The sequence below is a fragment of the Schistocerca nitens genome, chromosome 1 (assembly GCF_023898315.1).
Source record: "Schistocerca nitens isolate TAMUIC-IGC-003100 chromosome 1, iqSchNite1.1, whole genome shotgun sequence".
In the NCBI taxonomy this organism is placed as follows: domain Eukaryota; kingdom Metazoa; phylum Arthropoda; class Insecta; order Orthoptera; family Acrididae; genus Schistocerca; species Schistocerca nitens.
The window spans coordinates 1,110,106,857-1,110,130,719 of NC_064614.1; the positions used below are offsets into that span (position 1 = coordinate 1,110,106,857).

The 23,863-nt window shown below is 38.0% G+C and overlaps 1 protein-coding gene across 1 annotated transcript in view; it reads right to left on the reverse strand.

The window, feature by feature from the left end:
* LOC126198979 (uncharacterized) overlaps positions 1 to 23,863 on the reverse strand; it is a 201,036-nt gene that overhangs the window by 85,532 nt on the left and 91,641 nt on the right. The window contains exon 8 of the mRNA XM_049935649.1: positions 18,335 to 18,603. Coding sequence (XP_049791606.1) covers positions 18,335 to 18,603 — 269 coding nt within the window. The remainder of the gene's footprint in view (positions 1 to 18,334; positions 18,604 to 23,863) is intronic.

Below are 23,863 nucleotides of genomic sequence, written 5' to 3' on the forward strand. Positions count from 1 at the left end.
AAATAAATAAATAAAACCTTAAAGTTTCAGGAAGTGAGCTTCAAAGTTTTTACTTCATTGCATGATATATCTGGACCTAGTATCACCAGAAGTGTCCAACAGCTTCTTTCTGATGGTTCTCCTACACTGTCGCCCCATCTTTGAATAGATTTTTACTGCACTATCTGGAGACATGACCCATCCCTTGTCTAACCAAAACACTGCCGCTGCAGTTTGTAATCCTATGCAAAGCCCCATCTTCTGCAAAACTTTGCGTTTCATTATACTGCACTGACTGGATGAGAAAGCAGGATCATAAACATGAACATGAATAGTGTTTATACTTACCAACACATTTTTAGTTACTCTGTTCCATATCACATAGTTTGCACACGCATTTGGATTATGAATCCAGCCATGAAGACACTTCTTTAGTATGCAAACATCTGTGAGGTATGGAAACATTTTTTTTATTTAGTCGATTAAGGCAGGTAATGATGAGGGTGGTAGTTTGTTGTTTAGTTATCTTGAATCTATAGTACTCGCAACACTATCTTCTCCTTTTGGAAATAGCCCATGCTGGGGATTCTCATTGCTTGAAGCTGTATGAAAAAACAGAGTCCAGGCTGTTCTTCTCATTAATTCTGCATCTGCTGCATTCCGTCTACTTGCTACATCATAGCAACTCTAAACATAGCCTATAGCAGCATTTGTCGGTCTATTTTCCCCATCTAAAATTTTTACAAGCTTCAATTTCTTGCCTTTCACACTATCCTTGAGCTGTCGAGGTCTTGATCCAATCCTTTTCTGAACATGGCCAACACACTCTAGTTTGCAATGTTCACACAGTTCTCATAATGCTTCAGTTCCTCAATTTCTTGGAATGCCTTTGAGTCACCATCTCCAAGATAATTTAAGTGTCAAATGTTGTACGATTTTACTGAGTGTTGATAAATCTTCTTACTCCAGCGACTTCCATACCATCACTTGAGCCCTAATAGTTTGCTATGCACTCTTCTCCATGTTTACTTTTCACTTTATCCTTGCATCTGCAATGCCTGTAACATTTTGTTGTTGTTGTGATCTTCATTCCTGAGACTGGTTTGATGCAGCTCTCTGATCATTTTATTCTTTCGTATGGTGGATCGAAATTGAATCTTCGGAAACACATTCAGTACAGAAAAACTCTGTTTGCGAATGGTATTTCATGTACAATCTCAAATCCTGCACTATCATGATGCAGTGATGCTAATTCATGAATAAACAACACATGAAGCTTAGTGTTTTAAACAATTTCCTTGTGTGTTGTATACTAGTTATTTGCAATAATGGCTGCATTAAAGACAAGATAACATTATCAGCAGTGATCGTAATGTATGATAGAGCTGGTGCTATTCACAGTATCCTCAATTGGACTGATGGGAAGGTTGCAGCAGTTGTCTCATGACAGCAAGGTATGACAATCTGTAAATATGTGATTGAAAACTTAGATATTGCTTTACTCCAATTCATAACTCAGTTTTCTTGGGATATTTGTTGAAGCAATTTAGATATAATGCTCGTTTGAATCACACAACAAGAAAAGTCAAAACATCAGGTTGCAGTGAAAAAATAAAACTTGTTGTTGTTGTTGTCTTCAGTCCTGAGACTGGTTTGATGCAGCTCTCCATGCTACTCTATCCTGTGCAAGCTTCTTCATCTCCCAGTACCTACTGCAGCCTACATCTTTCTGAATCTGCTTAGTGTATTCATTTCTTGGTCTCCCTCTACGATTTTTACCTTCCACGCTGCCCTCCAATGCTAAATTGGTGATCCCTCGATCTCTCAGAACATGTCCTACCACACGATCCCTTCTTCTAGTCAAGTTGTGCCACAAGCTCCTCTTCTCCCCAATTCTATTCAATACCTCCTCATTAGTTATGTGATCTACCCACCTAATATTCAGCATTCTTCTGTAGCACCACATTTCAAAAGCTTCTATTCTCTTTTTGTCTAAACTATTTATCGTCCACATCTCACTTCCATACATGGCTACACTCCATACAAATACTTTCAGAAACGACTTCCTGACATTTAAATCTATACTAGATGTTAACAAATTTCTCTTCTTCAGAAACGCTTTCCTTGCCATTGCCAGTCTACACTTTATATCCTCTCTACTTCGACCATCATCAGTTATTTGCTCCCCAAATAGCAAAACTCCTTTACTACTTTAAGTGTCTCATTTCCTAATCTAATTCCCTCGGCATCACCCGACTTAATTCGACTACATTCCATTACCCTCATTTTGCTTTTGTTGATGTTCATTTTATACCCTCCTTTCAAGACACTGTCCATTCCATTCAACTGCTCTTCCAAGTCCTTTGCTGTCTCTGACAGAATTACAATGTCATCGGCGAACCTCAAAGTTTTTATTTCTTCTCCATCGATTTTAATACCTACTTCGAACTTTACTTTTGTTTCCTTTATTGCTTGCTCAATATACAGATTGAATAACTTCGGGGATAGGCTACAACCCTGTCTCACTCCCTTCCCAACCACTGCTTCCCTTTTGTGTCCCTCGACTCTTATAACTGCCATCTGCTTTCTGTACAAATTGTAAATAACCTTTCGTTCCCTGTATTTTACCCCTGCCACCTTTAGAATTTGAAAGAAAGTATTCCAATCAACATTGTCAAAAGCTTTCTCTAAGTCTACAAATGCTAGCAATGTAGGTTTGCCTTTCCTTAATCTAGCTTCTAAGATAAGACGTAGGGTCGGTATTGCCTCACATTTCTACGGAATCCAAACTGAACTTCCTCGAGGTCGGCTTCTATCAGTTTTTCCATTAGTCCGTAAAGAATTCGTGTTAGTATTTTGCAGCTGTGACTTATTAAACTGATAGTTCGGTAATTTTCACATCTGTCAACACCTGCTTTCTTTGGGATTGGAATTATTATATTCTTCTTGACGCCTGAGGGTCATTCCATGTCAAGTCACCCAGGCCTTGACACCAACCATGTCAGATTTTGATGAAACTTGGTACAATTACTTCTTTTATCATCCTGAAAGCACTTGTAAAATTTTTTTGCTCTTTTTTTGCTCTATCTCTTATAGTTTTTTTTAATAAATTTTTAAAGTTTTTAGATTTGGCGTTGTTTCAGCAGTCGGAAATCGTAACTTAAGCGTGTCCTCACAACTACCACGATTTCACTTACCAATTAGCTGATGTTCACAGCAAGCTCTGCAGTGTATCTGTTGACAACTATCCTTCTCTACATGGTTTTCTCTTGGGCTGTGATTTGTATGTCATTGTTACCTGCCAATGATGTTTCACTAGTGTAAGGATTTGCCTGTCTTCCTAATGCAGAGCTGTCTTCGCTCATCATTCAACTGACCAGTGTGTTTTCAGTGAATAAACTGATGGCATATAGGTGCACCAACAGCATGGTTCAAATGGCTCTAAGCACTATGGGACTTAACATCTGAGGTCTAGACTTAGAACTACTTAAACCTAACTAACCTAAGGACATCACACACATCCATGCCCGAGGCAGGATTCGAACCTGTGACCATAGCAGCAGCACGGTTCCGGACAGAAGTGCTTAGAACCGCTCAGCCACAGCGGCCGGCCCAACAGCATGGTCAGTCTAATCTACAAACAGTGTTCTCCAGCACTAAAATGTGAGTCATTTAAAAAACACTACGGGTATTGTTATTAAATATGAGGTACCCGCCTTTAAAAGTCTTCTGTTTGTGAATTTCCAGTACAGTCTGGAACTATTACTTTTGTAATTTAATTGTTCACAAATCTAAAAAAATGTGTTGTTTAAGTGTTAGACTTTCAACAACAACAATACTGTGGTTTGAAGAAAACCTGTGCAGATACACAATACATTAAAGGAGTGACTAAAGTGACTGCAGAAGAACTTACAAGAAAATAACTGAAATTTGAACGTCTCTTCTCACCACAATTAGAAAATATGACATGGAAATTTGACATGTTTAACTGAACATAAAGTGATGTTTGTCATATTCTCATAAACGAGCAAATAACAAGACTGAGATTCAGTACTGTTGTGTACCAGATAAGAGGTACACAAGAAATACCACAAGCATCTGCCATCGCACAGGCACAACCACTCAACCACTCACCTGACACATCTGAAGTTTGTGCACCACTTCCTCCAGTGTGTTGCATACATCTGTTGACCTGACAGCCACCACAGGGAGCATCCGCAACAGGCACAAAGCACAGTGTGTAGCACACACACACACACACACACACACACACACACACACGCACACACACACACACACACACAGTTCCACACCACAAATCAAATAATTCAGTTCAGTGCCTGCAGTCGGCTCAGTACAGCACACTGAAAACTACCTTTTGGCTTAGCAGTTCCTATTCATGAAGAAGTAAGACCATTAACACTTATAGACTGTCAAGAGACAGCAAAGTTATACTTGTCACTCTTTTAGATTCAGAGCATTACGTGCTACATACCAAATTAAGTACTGTTTTGTAATATATTCTACATAATCATCATTTGTTATTTCTTAATGTGTTGCCACACTTCTGTCATAGTGCGTCCTATGAGACAACTGCTTAATAATCATAGTGTGCAATGGCTACCTTTAAGGAACTATAGAAAGGAAACTATTTTCTGCTAATATGGATATTTGGGCTGAACTAATAGTAACATTCAGTTACTACATTCACAACATTTTGGCGATTAGGAAAAACTTTCATAATTGAAAACAATTTTTACCAATAAATATTGTGGCAATGAGGAAAAAGTTTAAAGACTGTTGACAATTTTCTGCCAACACTCAACATTTGGTAACAAGAAAGAACAGGAAACTGTTAATCAGTGCAAAACCACAGCATTCTCGCCAACACTAGATGACAAGTAAACCGAAACAATACTGGACCACAAACAAAAATAATGAGCACAAATTTGAATTTACTCGATTTAGAATGCATGATTATTTTCACTGATTTTTAAAGCAACACTAGTTAGATTAAAATATTCTGTGATTATGACATTCTAGAATTGCTAATATGTTTTTTTCACTGTTTTTGTGACAACACTAGTTGGATTAAAATATTCTGTGATTATTACATTCTACGACAGCTAATCTGTATCCTTTCCAGGAACATCTTCGTGAAGTTTGTAAGCTGTCCTGAGCAAATTTTTCATACATAGCCCAACCGGAAATCAGTCTTCAACCAGTCCCATACTTGTTGCAAAAGCTGTCAGGAGCCCAGGCGTTCTTGGTGATGCATGTAGTCTGACTTGAAGAATACAGCCAACACCAACAACCACTGCAATTAACGGTGCTGTGACCACCCTTTCAAGCAATCAATCGAAAAGTGTAATCTTGGAATGAATAACTATATACTGCAGCTAGAGCAACACTACACTGTGCGCCACATATCATGTGACGTGGAATGAAAATCATTTTTATTAGCATATGCAGGGGTCATTGTATTTCAGCTCCTTCAGAAACTGTCTCCTACATGTGAATCAGTGACTCTCCCATATTTGAACTTTAAAGAAATAGTCCAGTGAAACTGTCAGAAAAAAAGCCTGTACCTTGCAAAAGGTGGGGTAGAAGATTTTATTTTTTTAACTCGTTCATATTGTTGGAAAGGTTAGAAAACCAAGTTTTGCCAACAAAATTTTTCTTGGGAAAACTTTCTGCAGTCAAAAAACTTCGAAAATTTCGGACTTTTTTCAGTTTTTTGAAAATATCTCAGTTTCATTTGCTCCTATCGCTTTGACGTCTATTTTCTTTTTTAAAGAGTACAAAATTCTCTACAAATTTTATTCTTACCAATTTTTTCTGCTCCCAGTATCTAAGGCGCTACAGCGCGTCAAAAAATACCAATTTTTCAAATTTCGAGCAAAGAATAGTTGGTGACAATTTCCACGATGTAAAGTTCCGTAGAAAAGATAAAGTTGTGACTCTCCTTTCTCCGTTCTATTCTGTAAAAGCTGGGAGCATTAAAATTACTCCTGATGAACCTTTAACTATTTTCTAAAGGATTTGTTTAATGAAACAAAGTGAAGAAGAGTTAAAAGCCTTTCTGAAATATGAACTTGCTCCTTACCCAATGACCCTATTCTCAGAAAAAGGCATGCGAAAAGGAACAAAATCTTCATTCTACAATGCCTTCGTTCCAGTGGAAGATGTGAAGTCAGGTGGACCGAGTAAATTTTTTGTCATTGATGGAGGGTACCTTATCCACAAAGTGACTTACACTCGAAATGTTTGCTTCGAGTCAATAGCCCAAAGCTATGTTTCTTACCTGCAACGTAATTTTGGATCTCAATTTGCTATTGTATTTGATGGGTATCCATGTGAGGGAGACAAATGTAGCACAAAGAGTGCTGAGAGGATTCGTAGGTCCAAACAACATTCTTCGGTTGACGTTGTGGTTGAATCAGAGATGGTGAACCAAGTCCCTCAGGACAAGTTCTTGTACAACGAACGAAACAAGATGCATATGATCACACTTCTTAAAATGTAATTTCTGGAGTGTATTATTGAAGTGCACCAGGCACAAGAAGATGCTGACGTTATAATTGTAACATCTGCCATTTCAAGAACCAAAGATTTTGGAAGTGTTGTCATTGTAGGAGATGATGTTGACCTGCTTGTGCTCATGACCGGTTTGGGGCAAGGCATTGAAAACTTATTTTTCTTAAAGCCAGGAAGAGGAAATGCAGAAGACAAGTGGTTTTCCACTGCATCTTACAAGTTTGACAGTGAATATATTCTGTTCACTCACGCCTTTAGCGCATGTGATACAACATCTGCTTTTTTGGTCATGAAAAAATTAAGTGCTGCAATATTGTTGCGAAAAATGAACACCTAACCTCAGTGCTTTGCACGTTCAATAAACCGCTACCCATGAAGAAATAATAACTGCAGGAGAACAGGTTACTATCGCATTGTATAGTGTAGGTGTCAGCGGTTCCCACACACTAGACCATTTGCAGTACCAGCTAATCGCCAAGTCTGCCACAAAAAGCAAACTGATTCTTGCACTGTTGCCACCTACACAAGATGCTGCACAACATCATTCGTTGCGGACTTACCAACAAGTCCAAAGTTGGATGGGAAACTGGGAACCACCTGGAGAAATGGGGCTGGAATCACAGTGATCATGGTTCAATACCCGTTATAATGAGCCAAGATCCAGCACCTGAAGTACTTCTTCACATTGTTTCATGCTCATGCAAGCTGAACTGTGGCGGAGCGTGCTCCTGCAGAAAATCGGGTTTGAAATGTTCTTCAATTTGCAAGAAATGTATTGGGGTCAACTGACAAAACGTGCCAAAAGTTTTATATGAAGACAGTGAAGAAGATGTTATTGAGGATGTTGAGGAAACCGCTGACGAAACCAACGAACTTGCTGAGGCTGACTTGCTGTTTAAAGAAGAGGTCAATCTGGGATCAACTCTATGTACAGACCCTGAATCTGTAACTCAAGGTATTTCTGGTGACACTAAGGAACCTGGCCCATCAAAACGTTGGAAGTGATGCTCATATCTGTCTCAAGTGCGCTTAAGTGCAATATTAAAAGTATTACACACCCAGGACTGTCAACATTTTTTAGTAACTGACAATGCATTTTAATTGTAATAAAGCTACTTATTTTTAATGTCAACTGTGTTGCTTTTATACACAAGAATAATTATCTACCTAACTAGGTTGCCTATTGCAGCTAATAATTGTTCAGTTTCCTGAGACAATTTATTTTGTGTGCATGTGTGTCTTAATGATGTATTTTTATATTTATAGTTTTACAAATACCAGGGCTGAGGTGGCCCATAACGAACTTCAGGTAGTGATGTAAGAATCACAATAGTTGGGTGCCCAACAATCCTCATGTTGCATACAGAGAAACTGAATACCTGAAAGTGAGGTGGTAAATTCCAACTTATAACATGATGTATAATGTATTTATACTACACAAACAGAAACTGAAAAAATAGTGTTCAAAAACAAGGTATCTTGCCACTATGCTCAAAATTTGAAAAATTGGTATTTTTTGAGGCGCTGTAGTGCCTTAGATATTGGGAGTAGAAAAAAAAATGGCAAGAATCAAATTTGTAGAGAATTTTGTGCTCTTTAAAAAAGAAAATAGACGTTAAAGTGATAGGAGCAAATGAAATTGAGATATTTTGAAAAAACTGAAAAAAGTCTGAAATTTTCGAAGTTTTTTGACTGCGGAATGTTTTCCCAAGCGAAATTTTGTTGGCAAAACTCGGTTTTCTAATCTTTCCAACCATATGAACGAGTTGAAAAAATAAACTCTTCTACGCCACCTTTTGCAAGGTCTATCTACTATCTGACTGGACTAAAATAGTTGATAAGCATTCTGACTCACAAGTTCATGTTGTAGCTGCCGGACACAGAGTTTTTCAATGTTCCAAGAAGTCAAGTCAAAGCTATGAAGAGTGTATTACTCAATTACAGTGTCTGACAAGGGAATGTAAACTTCATTGTGAAAATGACCACTGTAATAATTTTATGCAACACTTAGTAATGCACTGACATGCTTATCACACATTCCGCATACAATAAATTAAAGAAGGGCCTGCTTTGTCTAACAATCCTGTCTTTACAAGAATGTTTGCAACTTATTTGGGCACGCAAACAAATGCACAAATATTATAAATTACAGTATTGTTCATGCTGTTGTTTCTATAGCAATGGACATTCTACATACTGAGGGAAAAGAAGTTGGACAAAGGGCTGAATTGTGCAAAACAAAGAAAAACCAACAAAAACAGCACACACTCAATCATACGGCAATGGTTGAACATAATAATAAAAAGTAAAGAACTTTTCACAACAAGCACATGCAAACACAAAAGTTTCCACAGACAAAATGCCACTTGAATACCACTTTTGCTGGCAATAATAAGTCATTATCTGTAATGCTTTGAGGTAACAAAATGCTGATCAATTTTCAAACTGACACAGAGTTGTCAGTTTCAATTGTTAAGCTGCAGATGTACTGAAAATTAGGAATGCCAAAGCTCACTTTCCAAGTTCACTGTTCAGTTACAGCAATCAGGAGATTCCAGTGAAAGGATAATTTTCAACAGATGTTATGCATAAACAATTTATGAAACAGGCTACATTTGTAGTTTTAAATTTAAATAAAGTAACAAATTTATTAGGACTGAATCACTTCAATGCTTTGGGCTTCAACCAGACATTTCAAATGCAAAGTTAAATCAGCAGTTGCAAAAAATATTTATTGAACGTCCTATCTCGGTATGGAGACATGCAATGCACAATTTCCAGAGGAGAAACTCCTTGGAAGACAGCATTGGACACCCACATGACGGACTTCAATAAGACGAAAAAAAAATTTTTTAACTGAATGATTCAGAACACATTTCAGCGTACAAGCACAGGGAAAAGATATGGGCATACTCATAGAGTAGCTCATCAATAAAATGTTGAAGATTAAATTTTCACATGGAATCACAATGAAACATAAAGATCAAAGCAGGCAGTGCTGTGCTTACATGCATATAGGCAGAGCCCCAAGGCTGTTTTCTTCTACAGAATGAGGAGATCTATGAGGTGTGGCTAAAAATAATGAGACTACTGCTGTACATAATTTTATTTCAAAAATATAAATATTTAGTTATGGCTACCCTCAATGTACTCCTCTCCTCTACCCCTACAATGCTCCATGAGAATTTTCCATTCTGATGGAGTGTTGTAGGAATAGATGAAGTCTTCCTGTGTGACATCCTTGATGACAGCATGCTGCTTTTTCTTTGACTGCTTCAGTGGACTGAAATTTTGTTCCTTTCAATGCAGATTTGACCTTGAGGAATAGATAAAAGTCATTCAATGCTACGTCACATGAATAAGGTGAGTGGTCTAACACTAGGTTGCTGTACTACTTTGCTAGAAAGCTCTCAACAGACAACACAATATGAGCCAGTGCATTGTCTTCATGCAGAACACACGACTTGCTCTTCCACAATTTGGGACACTATTTTCTTATTTTTTCATAGAGTTGAGGAAGAACCTCAACGTAGTAGTGTTGATTACCAGTTTGTCCATCAGGAGCACAGTGAAAATTCCTCGAGTATTGTGGGAAAAAAACATTGCTTTGAATCTTGATTTGCTCATTTGAGCTTTTTCATTCTCCGTGAAGATGTGCCCTTCCAATGCGTGGATTCGTACTTAGTTACAGAATTATAACCGAAAAACGAAGATTCTCACATGTTATCACTCTTTCCAAGAAATTAGGATTGTTTTCGATGGTATTCAAAATGACAGTCCAAATATCTCCTTGAGCTCCATTTTGTTTGATCCTGAGAATTTTCACTGTCAGTTTCACATCCACTTTTCTCATGTTAAATTGGTCATGTATCATTTGCCTTACATATTCATTGTCATCTACATTTTCCACAACTGGTTAAATACTCAACCAACGATCAAATCAAATTAGATTACCTACTTTTATATTTTCATCCTCTTTTATGTTGAAGGGTGTCATATGCATGAATTGTGTTCAACATCTTCTTGGCCATCTTGGAAAAACATGATCCACTCAAAAATTTGCAACAGACACTACAGATGCAGTGCACGTGCATTTATGTTGCAACAGCATCAATCCCATTATTTTATAGCCACATCTTGTATCTGCAGCCAGCTATGTCAGACATCTTCCTATGCAGGCAGAGGCCACCAAAGACACCCCCTCTAACAGCCAGCCCCAGCAGCATCCTGCGATGAGCAGATGAATGTAAATGTCATGCCTCCCACCTTGGACCAGCCTACCAACGCTAATATGATGAACACTAGTCCAGCCGTGTGCTCACTGTGATTTTCAAATATGCAGGGGTCTCATTAAAGGCTTCACAGACCGAAATTATCCTCTCAACCCTGTACAGAAACAGATCTTCCGTGAAACCATCACCTTCCACAGTCCCACCATCTGGACACAAAGGAGCATTACCCTAAAAAAAAAAGTCCCTGAGTGGAGCAACTGGATCACATCCTCCGCCAGGGTTTCAACTACCTCTTACCATACCCTGAAAAGAGGAATATCCTACCCACTATCCTTCCCACCCCTCCCAAAATGGTAACCACTGCTCACCGAACCTAAACAATATCTTCATCCATACATACTCCACCCCTGCTCCCAACCTCTAGCCTCATGGTTCACATCCCGGTAACAGACCTAGATGCATGACTGTTGCATACATCCCCCCACCACCATCTACTCCAGTCCGATCACAAGCATCAGTTATCCCATGAAGGGCAGGGCTACCTGTGAAAGCAGTCATGTAAATCTATAAAGTAAGCTGCAATTATTGTGCTGCATTCCACAAAGGCATGACAATGAACACGCTATCTGTTTGCATGAATGGCCACAAACTGTGGCCAAGAGAAAGCTGGACCACACAGTTGCTGAGCATGCTGCCCAATGAAACATTCTTCACTTCAATGACTCCTTCACAGCATGCGCCATCTGGATCCAAACCCCATCCCCGTTCTCCCTCCCCCTCCCGCCCACAGCCTCCTTTTTACTCCCACCACCTACATTCCTTCTCCCATCACGCATAGTTGCTCGCAGTACAGCCACAGTGACCAGAGACAGTGGTGTGTGTGTGTGTGTGTGTGTGTGTGTGTGCGAGTGAGAGAGAGAGAGAGAGAGAGAGAGAGAGAGAGAGAGAGAGAGAGTGCTTGCTGGAAAGCATGTTTGTTGTCTACTGTAGAAGAAGAAGTGGTGGTGGTGGTGGTGGTGGTGGTGGTGGTGGTGGTGGTTAGTGTTTAACGCCCCGTCGACAATGAGGTCATTAGAGACGGAGCGCAAGCTCGGGTTAGGGAAGGATTGGGAAGGAAATCGGCCGTGCCCTTTCAAAGGAACCATCCCGGCATTTGCCTGAAACGATTTAGGGAAATCACGGAAAACCTAAATCAGGATGGCCGGAGACGGGATTGAACCGTCGTCCTCCCGAATGCGAGTCCTGTGTGCTAACCACTGCGCCACCTCGCTCGGTTGTAGAAGAAGGTGTTTGGCCAAAACCTCATATGTTTAGCACTCTTATTTGTTATTTCTTATTGTGTTGTCACATTTCTGTCATAGTGCTTCCTGTGAGACAAGTATTTAATAATGATAGTGTGCAAGGCTACCTTTGAGGAATTTTGGCAGTGAAACCCTTTCCTGCTATCATGGATGTTTGGCTGAATTAATAGTAGCATTCAGTTAGGGTATTCACAATAGTAATCAAGTCAGTCTTACAAGCTACATAAATAGCATTACTGCTGAGGATATCCCATCTGGGGTTGTTCGGCTATCTAGTGCAAGTCTTTTTATTAGACCCTCTTTGGCAACTTGTATGATAAAAATTATGATGAAGACAACACAACACCCAAGTCCCTTACTGGATAAACTCTGTGACCTACGTAGATGACTACAGCAAAGAAGACTAAGGTAAATGGTCTCCATGTGAAGTTCCTTCATGACGAAGGAGAGATAAATAACACTTTTACTGAATTAAAAAAAAAAAAATCAGACATATAATTAAACCTTTAGGGTAGACAATAATTAGTTTTACTCCAAAGAGAACAGCAAGCATACAGCACTGTTTAACGGATCACAACACAACAAAATGGTGTTACAAAATGACAAACTGTACCTCGGTCATTGTGGATCACTTGCATGTCACTCGAGTTGGAGCTGATGCCATCATTTTGGGTATAAGACACCAACATGGAAAAATATATCCGAGTCACGAACTCTCTGATGACACTTCAGAGAAACAGGTGAAAAAAATCTAAAACTCCTCACCTTCATAACTAAGGCTGGTACGTCATCACGCTGCACAAGTCACCGAACAACGGGAAGTTTGGTTCTAAAGGTAAACAAATGACTTTTGTAGATACTTCCAAATACTCCAAAGCTCGTGGGCATCAAAAGATCACAGGATCTAGCTATCCACAGATGTGAATTTCCTTGAAAATATCAGTTTTGATTTTGGGCATACATTTATGGATACATCAGAACATAGGATGGGCTGATGTTATGAATGTTGTAACTACCGTATTTACTCGAATCTAAGCCGCACTTTTTTTCAGGTTTTTGTAATCCAAAAAACCGCCTGCGGCTTAGAATCGAGTGCAAAGCAAGCGGAAGTTCTGAAAAATGTTGGTGGGTGCCGCCACAACTAACTTCTGCCGTCGAATATATGTAGCGCTACACAGGCATGCTTTGTAGGCACAAAGATAAATATTGGCACCAAATCCTCTGCGTCAGTAAATAAATTTAAAAAAAGGTGGAAGACGAGCTTTTGTTCTCTGCCCCGAGTTTCGACCACTGCATTTTCATACCTTATCCAACGAAGTAAATACAAATTCCGTATTGTTCATCTTCGAATGTAGCACCATTTCAATGTACTACGAAAATCCGACTGGCAAGACTGTTTGGGGTGTTTGTCAATATGGCCAACTCTACGTTCTGAAATAAAATAAATAAATAGGAACTTCTATGAATTGTGAATTACATGCAGTATTCCCTTCACCATAAGAATAATACGTATATAAACATTTTGCCATGTATTGTTTCGTGTTTGCTGCTGTCTCGTTTAAATCCTGTCTGCGTAATAAACTATGAAACTAGAGTGAGACAACAGCAAATGCGGAAGAATATACATATCATGTCATGTTTATATTCGTATTATTCTTATGCCTAATAGTGATACAGTCATAAATGAAGCACAGCAATTGACTAGATGTTTAAATCTAAGATGACTTAATTTCTGTGCAGAATGTAATGTACTAAAGAGGTGCCCGCAAAGATTTTCAAACGGAGAAAAATTTTCGATAAACTCTCGTTCAGAACATGTTCTATCATACGCAGTGTATTATTTGGTTCTTGTTGATCATTATCAAAGAAAGCAGCAGTGTAAGTAACAACAAATAGTGGTCTCTTGCCATTGTTTCGCTAATGAGACGATTCCTCTCTCTCTCTTTTTAATTGTAAGCCACGGTAGTGTGCACAAAAGCAAGCCATGCTGTGAGCAGCGTCAGGCAGTAAACACGCACAATCAGAATGCGACAAACAATGCACGACACAGTACAGTAATGTATTTTCAGCTTAGAGTGACGTAAACACCTATAACAAAGAAAACGGCGCTTATCAGATCAAAGAAAAATAAGCAATCAATTCAAACCAGACGAAGCACGTGAAAAAGGAAGGGTACCCGTATAAATACAGACGGAGCGCCTGACGCATAGCAATGGCTACCTGGTAAAGCTTAACTGCTAAGGTTACGACTCGAACCAAACTACTGTAACTGTATCGTCTTTCATTCGACCTAAATTGTGTCTCATATTACAATGGACCAACTTTGTTTCGATTTGGAGATGCGGCCTAAAACTTTTCTCTCTCCCTGAATTTTGAGTCTCAAATTTCAGGTGCGGCTTAGATTCGGGAAAATTTTTTTTCCTTGATTTTGAGTCTCAATTTTCAGGTGCGGCTTAGATTCGAGTGTGGCTTAGATTCGAGTAAATACGGTAAGTGTTACTATTAATTCAGCCCTTATCATCCATGGAAGCAGAAAAGAGGCTTTACTGTTATAGTTCTTTAACGATGGCTGATTGCACACTTACTGATAGAGCACAGTGAGGCACTAAAACAGGAATGTGAGAACACAATAAATAATAACCAACAACATTTATTAAGAGTCATGATATGATAAGCGTACTTAACTTTGTTACAGAGTGATGTGTGGCACTTTATGTTCTAATACAACATTTAAATAACTGTTCTGACTCTTGGCAGTTAATGATGTAGTCAATATAACTCATAGTAATGAAGCAGACACTCTCGGTTGTCCTATTGCTCCATATAAAGCGACTGCTCAGTCCGAATGTAGTCTTGCAGGAACTTTACTGAGCTGGCTGCAAGCACTGAACTGAACTGTCTTAACTGCTGATTTCGAATGTCACAGGGTCTGCTGCACGCCATATTTGTCTGTCAGTAACAGAATTTCCATGTTCGCCAGTACAATGCAGAAGCAATGTAGTTCACAATTGACAGTCCACCGTCTTCAGCAGATGTCCACATTATTAGATGACATATGCAACACATTGAAGGATGCGGCATGGAAAAAGAAAGAGATTTGGGTTTGTGATACCATCTGGAGTCTGCTGAACAGAACTAATTGCTGTGGTTACGCTTGAGTGGTGGCAGCCTCACTTGGTATTTCGAAAGTTAGTGCACACAAGCAGAAGAAGGTATCCTATCAACTTTCACAGACCGGCAACTACTGTGCAAATAAGGAATCTACCTCTAACAATGATTTATCAAGTAATGAGAACATTAACTCTTGTCTTCTTGTATATCACTGTGAATATTACAGAACTCAGCGGGAATGATGCATTAAAGGAATCAGATTGACATGAGTATTTCAAGCTCATATACAATAACTGAGATTAAGTCACTGTTCAAAAACAATACCACGACATTGCCAACAGACTAATAAATGAAAAACAATTGATTGCAATATCATTTTTAGAAATACGTTATGTTGCCATGGATCACTATTTTGAAACAAAAAAATGTTTGAGAACTCAGCCCATAATCTCGGACTGACTTTATGGAAGGAAGGTTTGGGTCATTTAAACTCTTCATTACATTACTATTTTCTCAGCACACATGCTGGCACTAAAATGTTTAAGGAATAGCTCTACTCAATGGTCTAAACTTTACAAAGTATATTAAAAATCAGGACAGACAATCACATATCAACGATTAAAACAACACGCTCCAAATGTTGAAATCTGAGGACAATGTCTGTAAACTCAAAAATGCCATTTGGAGATTCTGTCAGGCAGGTCAACATTGGTACATCACATAAAACGTAACCTTGAAATAAACTGGATTGAAATCAACAACTTTGATTGTGTCTGTCTACGTAGAAAAGTCCACTGTTCCTTTACATGGGTAGCATTATAATTATCCATTTCTTTTTCTTGTTCCTTTGACCCACATTGGCATATGATCAGCAAGGTTATGAATGGATTTGTCATGGTTAGTTTAGGTGTAGTCAGATGCCCTTCCTGTGACCACCCCGTTACTCCCTGGAACAGAATATGTACCCCAACTGTCCATGTGCAGTGTTATCCATGTGAAAGCGGGTGAAAGTTTTCTAAATGTTTACAAATCATGTGACTGAGGTGGGACTCAGGTTGGCTGGCACACAGGCAGTCGTCATTTATCTGCCAGGCGGAATCGATGTGGGGTCTGTGCACCTCCCAATCCCGCAAATGTCACTTTAACATGCACTCCTATCCAGACAGGTATGGTTAGCTGCTGTTGTAAAACTGTAAAGGACAAAAAAATTAAGACTGGATAATCTGTCAGGTCTGACAATGACAGTGGAGTTGGGAATTGTAACGTATCATCTTGATGACCATCAGTCTGACAGTGATAACACCAAAGAACTTTCAGATCAATTGAGGATGGTCAGCAAACCCTCAGTTGTCAACAGGAGGCAAATTGGGCTACTTAGCCACCACTGAGAAGACAAAATTCGTTATCAATTCAGGTAAATAAGAGTTCTGATGTATGTATCACTGGTATTTGACCAAACATATGCCATGCATTCAACATGTTACGGCAGGACAATAATAATGATGATATTGTTCACTGGCAGGCAAGTGGACGAATAGTTTCAACTCTAGACACTGAAATTATTATTAAAGCTCTTCAATTACCCACTTTTGGGTGTATTTGTTGAGTTGATGTTTACATTTTATGCACAAAATTAAACAATAACTGTGCAGAACACCCGGAAACACATCATTAATCAACGACACCAAGGAAATCTGTGAGATCATATTTAGCTCTTCATTTAGACCAGGCTCTAAACTGTAGGAGCATGGTAAAATTTAAATGACACTGTCACACATTACCAGTAATTGTCACAGATGTTGCTACACCCTACTAGTTAAATTTTGTGTTTTCAGTTTGCTTTCACTTCTAATTTACTCTTGTTAATTATCACACGACTTTCTCACAATTTTGCAATCTTCCTAACAGACTTTTATTATTAAGATTAATCAAGAAACAAGGTAAGTAGCAAGTGTAAAAGGAACTGACACAATTAGCACAACAATGTAGCACGTTATAATAAGGGCTGTTTTAGATGCATCCATAAAGTTTCTGAACCCCTGCTTCCCACCCTCCATTGATGTCAAAAATTTTACATTAATTGTCTTTAACACACAAAATACTAAATATTTAGGAATAAAGGAGATGACTCACCGAAAGGCAGACGCCCTGCGTCATCAATAGGCAAGCAAACAAAAGATACAGAGCTTGTCTAGCTTTCGGAATGCACTTCCTTTTTCTAGCTATAGGAAGAACATGAGCATGCACACGCAAACACACACACACACACACACACACACACACACACACACACACACACATCTGTCTCCCTACACTGTGCTCAGTCGACTGCCAGCTCTTACATTGTGCTCAGTCGACTGAGTGCTTTTGCCTTTCGGTGAGACATCTCCTTTACTCCTACATAATTCATAATTTTCAGCCAAAACTCTGTACATTATTAAAACACTAAATATTACAATTCTCAGATTGACAATTATTTTGCAAGCCTATAGTAAAATGTAATTCTACTAGGTTAAAAGATTTTATTTTCGGTTTCATGTTTGCAAAGAAACTAATCACATTTTTAAAAACATCTGTCTTACTTATTAAGTCCTTTCACACTGTTCGAACAACCACATTGTTCAAATTCTCCTGAATATGAAGCATATATGTAACAATTACTCCTGGGCATGAGGCTTATGTGAAACAGATTCCATACGAGGAAAGGCTTTTACAACAGACTTTTTTCTTCAAAAATCTGCAGCCAATAGTAATTTGGCACCTTGAACCCAGGCTATATTGTATATTAATGAGCACATATGAGCTAGATGCACCCACTAACATGAAGAATCAGTTAGATGCAAAAGTTAAGATTATAGAAGCTGTTACTGTATAGATTGAAGCCAAATAAGAATAATGATTACTACAATAATGGTATAGTTTTGAGGAGTATGGTCCAGACACTCTGCAGTCACACACTAGTTGCCAATTGAGATTTTAGAAGAAAAATATACCACAATGCACCTGACGCAGTTACAGAACACCGAAGCAGAAACTTATTAACACACAAATAATGAATTTATATTCTCAGTTCATCTCCTCTCAGAGATCTCTACTTCCTTGAAAGTCAGTTTGGGTCACTGAATAAATCACAACAACTAAATTAAAGTAATTAGAAGTACACAAGAAACTTACACAATGGGTGAAAGAATAGTCGCAGTTCTTGGTGAAGCCTCCTGATAATAGATGACTTCTGCCTCTGAATCCACTTCACTTTCATCACTTGCAGTGCCATAAAAGTTGCAGCTGACTTCAAGTTTTGGTCTCTCAGTAGCTGCAAGCACTTCTGCCTCTGTAAGCCTCTGTAACCTTACCTCACACTGTCGAATTTGAGCCACTGCTCGCATTCTCCAGCTTTTGGAATTGATAGGAAGCTGATTTCTCTCCATATCTGCTGCCTCTTCCTGAATGAAAATTGTGCTTTTAGTTAGTATGAAGTGGAACATTTATTTCTATGAATGGTGAATCCACCACTCATACAAATATTGTGTTATATATATGCTACCACAGATCAGACTCTCTGTCAAACAAGTCAAAGAACATATTACTAAAGAGAACAAGCTACAGTCATTTGTTTAAATGGCACCATTTTCTACTTATGATTGCAGTGGTAGTTGGTCATTGTTCTTTTACAATAATCTTCATTCCGATATTGGTAGACTTCATTTTTGTTGGAATAATATTAGTCACTAATTCATCAACATGTTACACTGTTTAGTCATTAACAAAACATACAGCATTTAACTCTGGTTTGACTGCTATGCAGATACACATGATATTAGCCTCCCAGCTAGAGATTTCTATGCAGATACACATGAGATTAGCCTCCCAGCTAGAGATTAGCTACCCAGTACTGACTTTATCCCTGTGTTTTAAAATTTCTGCTTGGTCAAGAAGTTTGTTCCCAATTATCATGTCTAAATTCGTATCATCTCTAGAAAAGTGTAAGTGTGGTATTTGTCTGAATTTTAACTTCATCAGCCTTAGCAGTACCCGCGGAGAGACAACGTTTTTCCCAAATCCTGTCAAGATCACATCTGTATTCAGAAATCTACTGGTGGAAGTAAAGCTGCAAGGACGGGGCGTGAGTCGTGCTTGGGTAGCTCAGATGGTAGAGCACTTGCCCGCGAAAGGCAAAGGTCCTAAGTTCGAGTCTCGGTTCGGCACACAGTTTTAATCTGCCAGGAAGTTTCATATCAGCGCACACTCCGCTGCAGAATGAAAATCACATTCTATCCACTGTTAGTAAACATCTTGTCATGATCAGTCATGTTGATATGGACACAGCTATGCAGATTGAAACTATGAAATATACAACTGCTAATGCTCGTTTTGTAAATATTTATATTGATTATTGCCATTTGATTTTGACACTTTCAGGTGAGATATGACCAAACTCATTGCAACTGAAGGGTCTCCTGCTGTTGGTCTTGTGGTATCAATCCACTGGCACCACTACTGAAACACTTCTTATTTAGAACCCAAGCTCCACTGTTGGTGCTTGTTTTAGTTGAGCCTTTAGCATCTTTGTTCCTGGTGTTTCTGAAATTTTAAATTACTGTCAGTTTTATGATTTCTTTTTAGCAATAACTTAACAGCACTTTACTAATGCCTCATTTCCTTGAACTATGTCACATTTCATGCATCCCTCTTAATTTTTGTGCCTGAATTGTCAACTACCCCACCAGTCACATACCAGAGGACCGAACTGTTATTAATATCACCACAGCCGTAAATCTCTTTTTTTACAAGAAAACTCTCTTGAAGAGAGGCTTATGGTGTTTTCTTTAGTGGAAGCGGTAGTCTGTGCACTTCCATAGCAGTGGTCTCAATGCTGAATTCTTCTTGCAAAGCTGTTTTTAGTACAGTCCACACATGTAATACCCTGAATAAAAAACTGATCTGAGTTTTTCCCCCATCCTTTCTCTGTGCAAGTAATAGAATCATAACAGATTCCAACCATTTAATCATAATCATCATCATCATCATCATCATCATCATCATCGTCATCCAAACATGCGTCATCAATTTTCAGTACAAATTTTTCTATGTTTGATAAACAACAACAAATTTCAGTAGTCATTTCATTTTTTGTCCTACAATCTACATCTACACACAATAATTGCAGACTGCTTCCACTTTCGACTTTAAAAATGACTTCTTGACTTTACGTTTACCGGCTTTTCGTTTAAAGGCAAACCCAGAAAATTCTCTGAAATTTTGCCTATTTTTCTTTCTTTCATTTGGAAATATATCACACAATAACTTTTAATGGCTTTAACTAGTGCAGAGATTATATTTTTATTGAATCTTTAGATTCCATTTAATGTTGCTTTTTCTATGTATTTTATTGACTCACTCACATCAGTAATACTATTCACTTTTTACGTTCTAAATAGTGGAATCAAATGTTTTATGACATCTCAAAAGTAATGGGAAATTAAACCCATCATTGCAAGTTTTTGGTATTCCAAGTTCAAACTTGTTTCATCTAATATGATTTTTTTTTTTTTTTTAAAAAATCAGTTATTCCGTCTTCTTTCAAAAGATATGGATTGTCATCTCCTTGTGTTGTTTTGCTACTGCTAATCACTATCAAAATGTGAATCCTCATCACAGATCTAAAACCCACACCATTACCTGTCACTGCAGACAAAACGGCAGTCACGAAAATTTCTTGTAAACTTTAGAGGGCTAAAAACTGCTTCATAAAATTGTTCAGTTGAACATGACAGAGACCCAAAAAGGGTTCCAAATTTCTTACAAATTATTTATTTGTTACCAAGGCTACAACATATATTCATAAAATGAAGCCAAACAAACAACAGAACACTGGAAACTGTGAGTGGAGAAACATACAAAAATTAACATCTCTTGTATACACTAAATGTGTCCCATGGGGAAATGAATAAACATACATAAATTAAAACCTTCTCTTCATATTTGGAAGTGCATTAGCTGTATTTACATGTACCTATACATCACTGGGATCACCATGCCTGCATACAGGATAGCATACAAATGATGCTGATTAAATATAATACAGGTTAGACTCAATGTTGAAAATTCAGAACATGGAATACAGTATAAGTAATGGAGTGACACACATTTCCTTTGAGCATTGTGCAGGTGATGCATACATGCTGAAGGAATTAATACCAGATTCTTAAATTTGATAAATGTCAGATACCTCCATGGCAATGAATGACAGAAGAAGCAGTCTAAATGAGAAATATTCTTCCCCAATAGAGCTAATTCATTTGTTAACTCTTTGACTGCTATGGAAGTATGCTGTATGTTTTCCTTTGTGTTGTGGATGTCTAAATGTGTGCTGCTCTGTGGATGTCTAAATGCGTGTACTCTCCCTTAGCCACAGCTTGCAGTTAGCTCAACCACTAAGTTATACAAATGTATACACACACGGTTCTATTCAGGAAGCTGTGCCCTGTGAACATCTCAAAATTATTGTTATTTATGGATTCTTTCGTCACTTCTTGATAGAATAAGTCCATATTGAGGGTTGAATAACACTTAGGTTGTTTTTGGTTCTACTGATTTTTATTTGTATGAACTAGTTTTCGGCTTATTAGGCCATCTTCTGATAACTACTGGCTATTGTTTACAAACGGCCTGTGTTCTTATGAACCAAACATTCTGGACTAAGCTACAACGCACTTACATACGATCTTTAGTTGTGGTATTGTCTTTGGAATTGCCACACAGGTCTTTTTACTTTTTTCTGCAAAACTGTTCTTGAACATAATAAATCGCATTTTATGGTTTGTCAATTCCATCTATGACAACAATTAGAATTATTTAGAATACACATTATTACAATATTGCAATTTTTTGGTATTTGTTGTGAACAATTGCACTGGACACTAATTGTTGGTTGTAGAACAGCAATGTTTTCTTTGGGGTTGTTATTAGAAAAACTGTGCATTAATATATACCAAATATTACATTGTTACAGTTTGGAATGTAAACACATAAGGGATATTACATTATATTGGGGTGTGAATTTGTTTACTATTGGGACACTTTGTGGTTATTAGCAGGTTTACTTTATTGTGTAAAGTTTAAGAGTGGTGATGTGCTCAGTTGCAATTGGTCATTTAGAACCAGATGGGGATTTAGGGCTAAGTGTTTGTTAGTTTCAAGTGCTTCTAGTAGGCTGAATTTTCTGCCTTTGTTGGCTATATGTAGCACTTCTGTGTGTGTTAGATATTTGTGTCCTCCTTTGAGCACATGTTCAGCAAAGGTGGAGTCTGATTAATCTCCAGCTGTGATCATGTTCAGTCAGCCTTGTTGATATGACCCGGCCTGTTTGACAATGTACAGTTTATTGCAGCCAGTGCAGGTTATTTTGTAGACCCCACTGTTGCTTGCTTATCTGTTTTTTTCCTTGCTGTTTAATAGGAGATTAGCTGTAGCGCCTCTTACATAAAATGATGGTTTTTAATTGGGCAAACTACGTTGCATTTAAGCACTATATCTTCAACATTTGGTTTGCTTGGTAGTGACAATTGGTGACGTTTGCCTTTGGTGTCTCCAGATTGTACTTTTGACTTCTCTTCATGTTTCTGGCAAACTTTCCATATTGGCATTAAAGTAGTATTCTCTTTGTTGTCCTGTCCAACTTAAGTGGAGGACATTCCAGTTTTCTAAAAAAATTACATGTACCTACACTGTGGGAGAAATCCTAGAGATATTAAGAATGAAAATGACACTGATTTTCTGTTATCAAAAATTGTAATGATTTTTCTACAGATCATGAAGCAACGGTTCTGAACCATGTACCACACAAGGTGTAATATACCATTCCATTTTCGCTAGAACAGATGTAGTTAACCTGAAGAGCAGTCGAATAGTTAGATTCTGGAAAATATGAAAGAGCTGGTGAAACTCTAGGTTACAAATATACTTCAGCATCACATTTAACTGAGAAAAAGAAAAAGTGATTTTTGTCCATTTGCAGAAGCGTTTGATGATTTGGCTTCAGTACACAATGGCAATGAAATAATGGTCATCTTTCATGAAGTTTCTAATATGATACCTGATTAAATGTACAGCAAATGATACCAGTCAATTCTATTTATGCACAAAGGCAATTATGAAAGAATCAGTGAATTCTCGGATGTTAAAGTACAAAGATAATGGATTTGACAAACTTTATTGCTTCATCTCATTGAGTAGAAGGAATTATACTTCAAAGTAATGATACATCCAATCCAATAAAAAGCAAGAAGTTGTTATGACCAGTAAATGTATTGTTGTTGAGCAGATACAAGATTCTCTTGAGTGACCTCTCATACAATTTCTCTACTCTCACCTACAGTTGCAAAACGAATTCGAGATAATAGGCAAAGATGTCTACAGTCAAATGTATTTAATTGTATCAGAAAGAAAATTCATTCAAGAAAACTACACAACTGCAAGCCAGTACTTACTGCTCAGGAAATAAAATTTAAAAACCATTGATAGGCACATCTAAAAAGACACAACACTATCTTAGCCTTCGGAACTAATAATTCCTTCCTCGAGGAGAAGATTGGGATACACTGAGGAAGGGTTGGTCACGATGACAGGACCCACCTCTTATCCTCACTACAATAGTGTCACATATTTTTATTTGTTCCTACTGGGAGTACTAAAATTTAACAA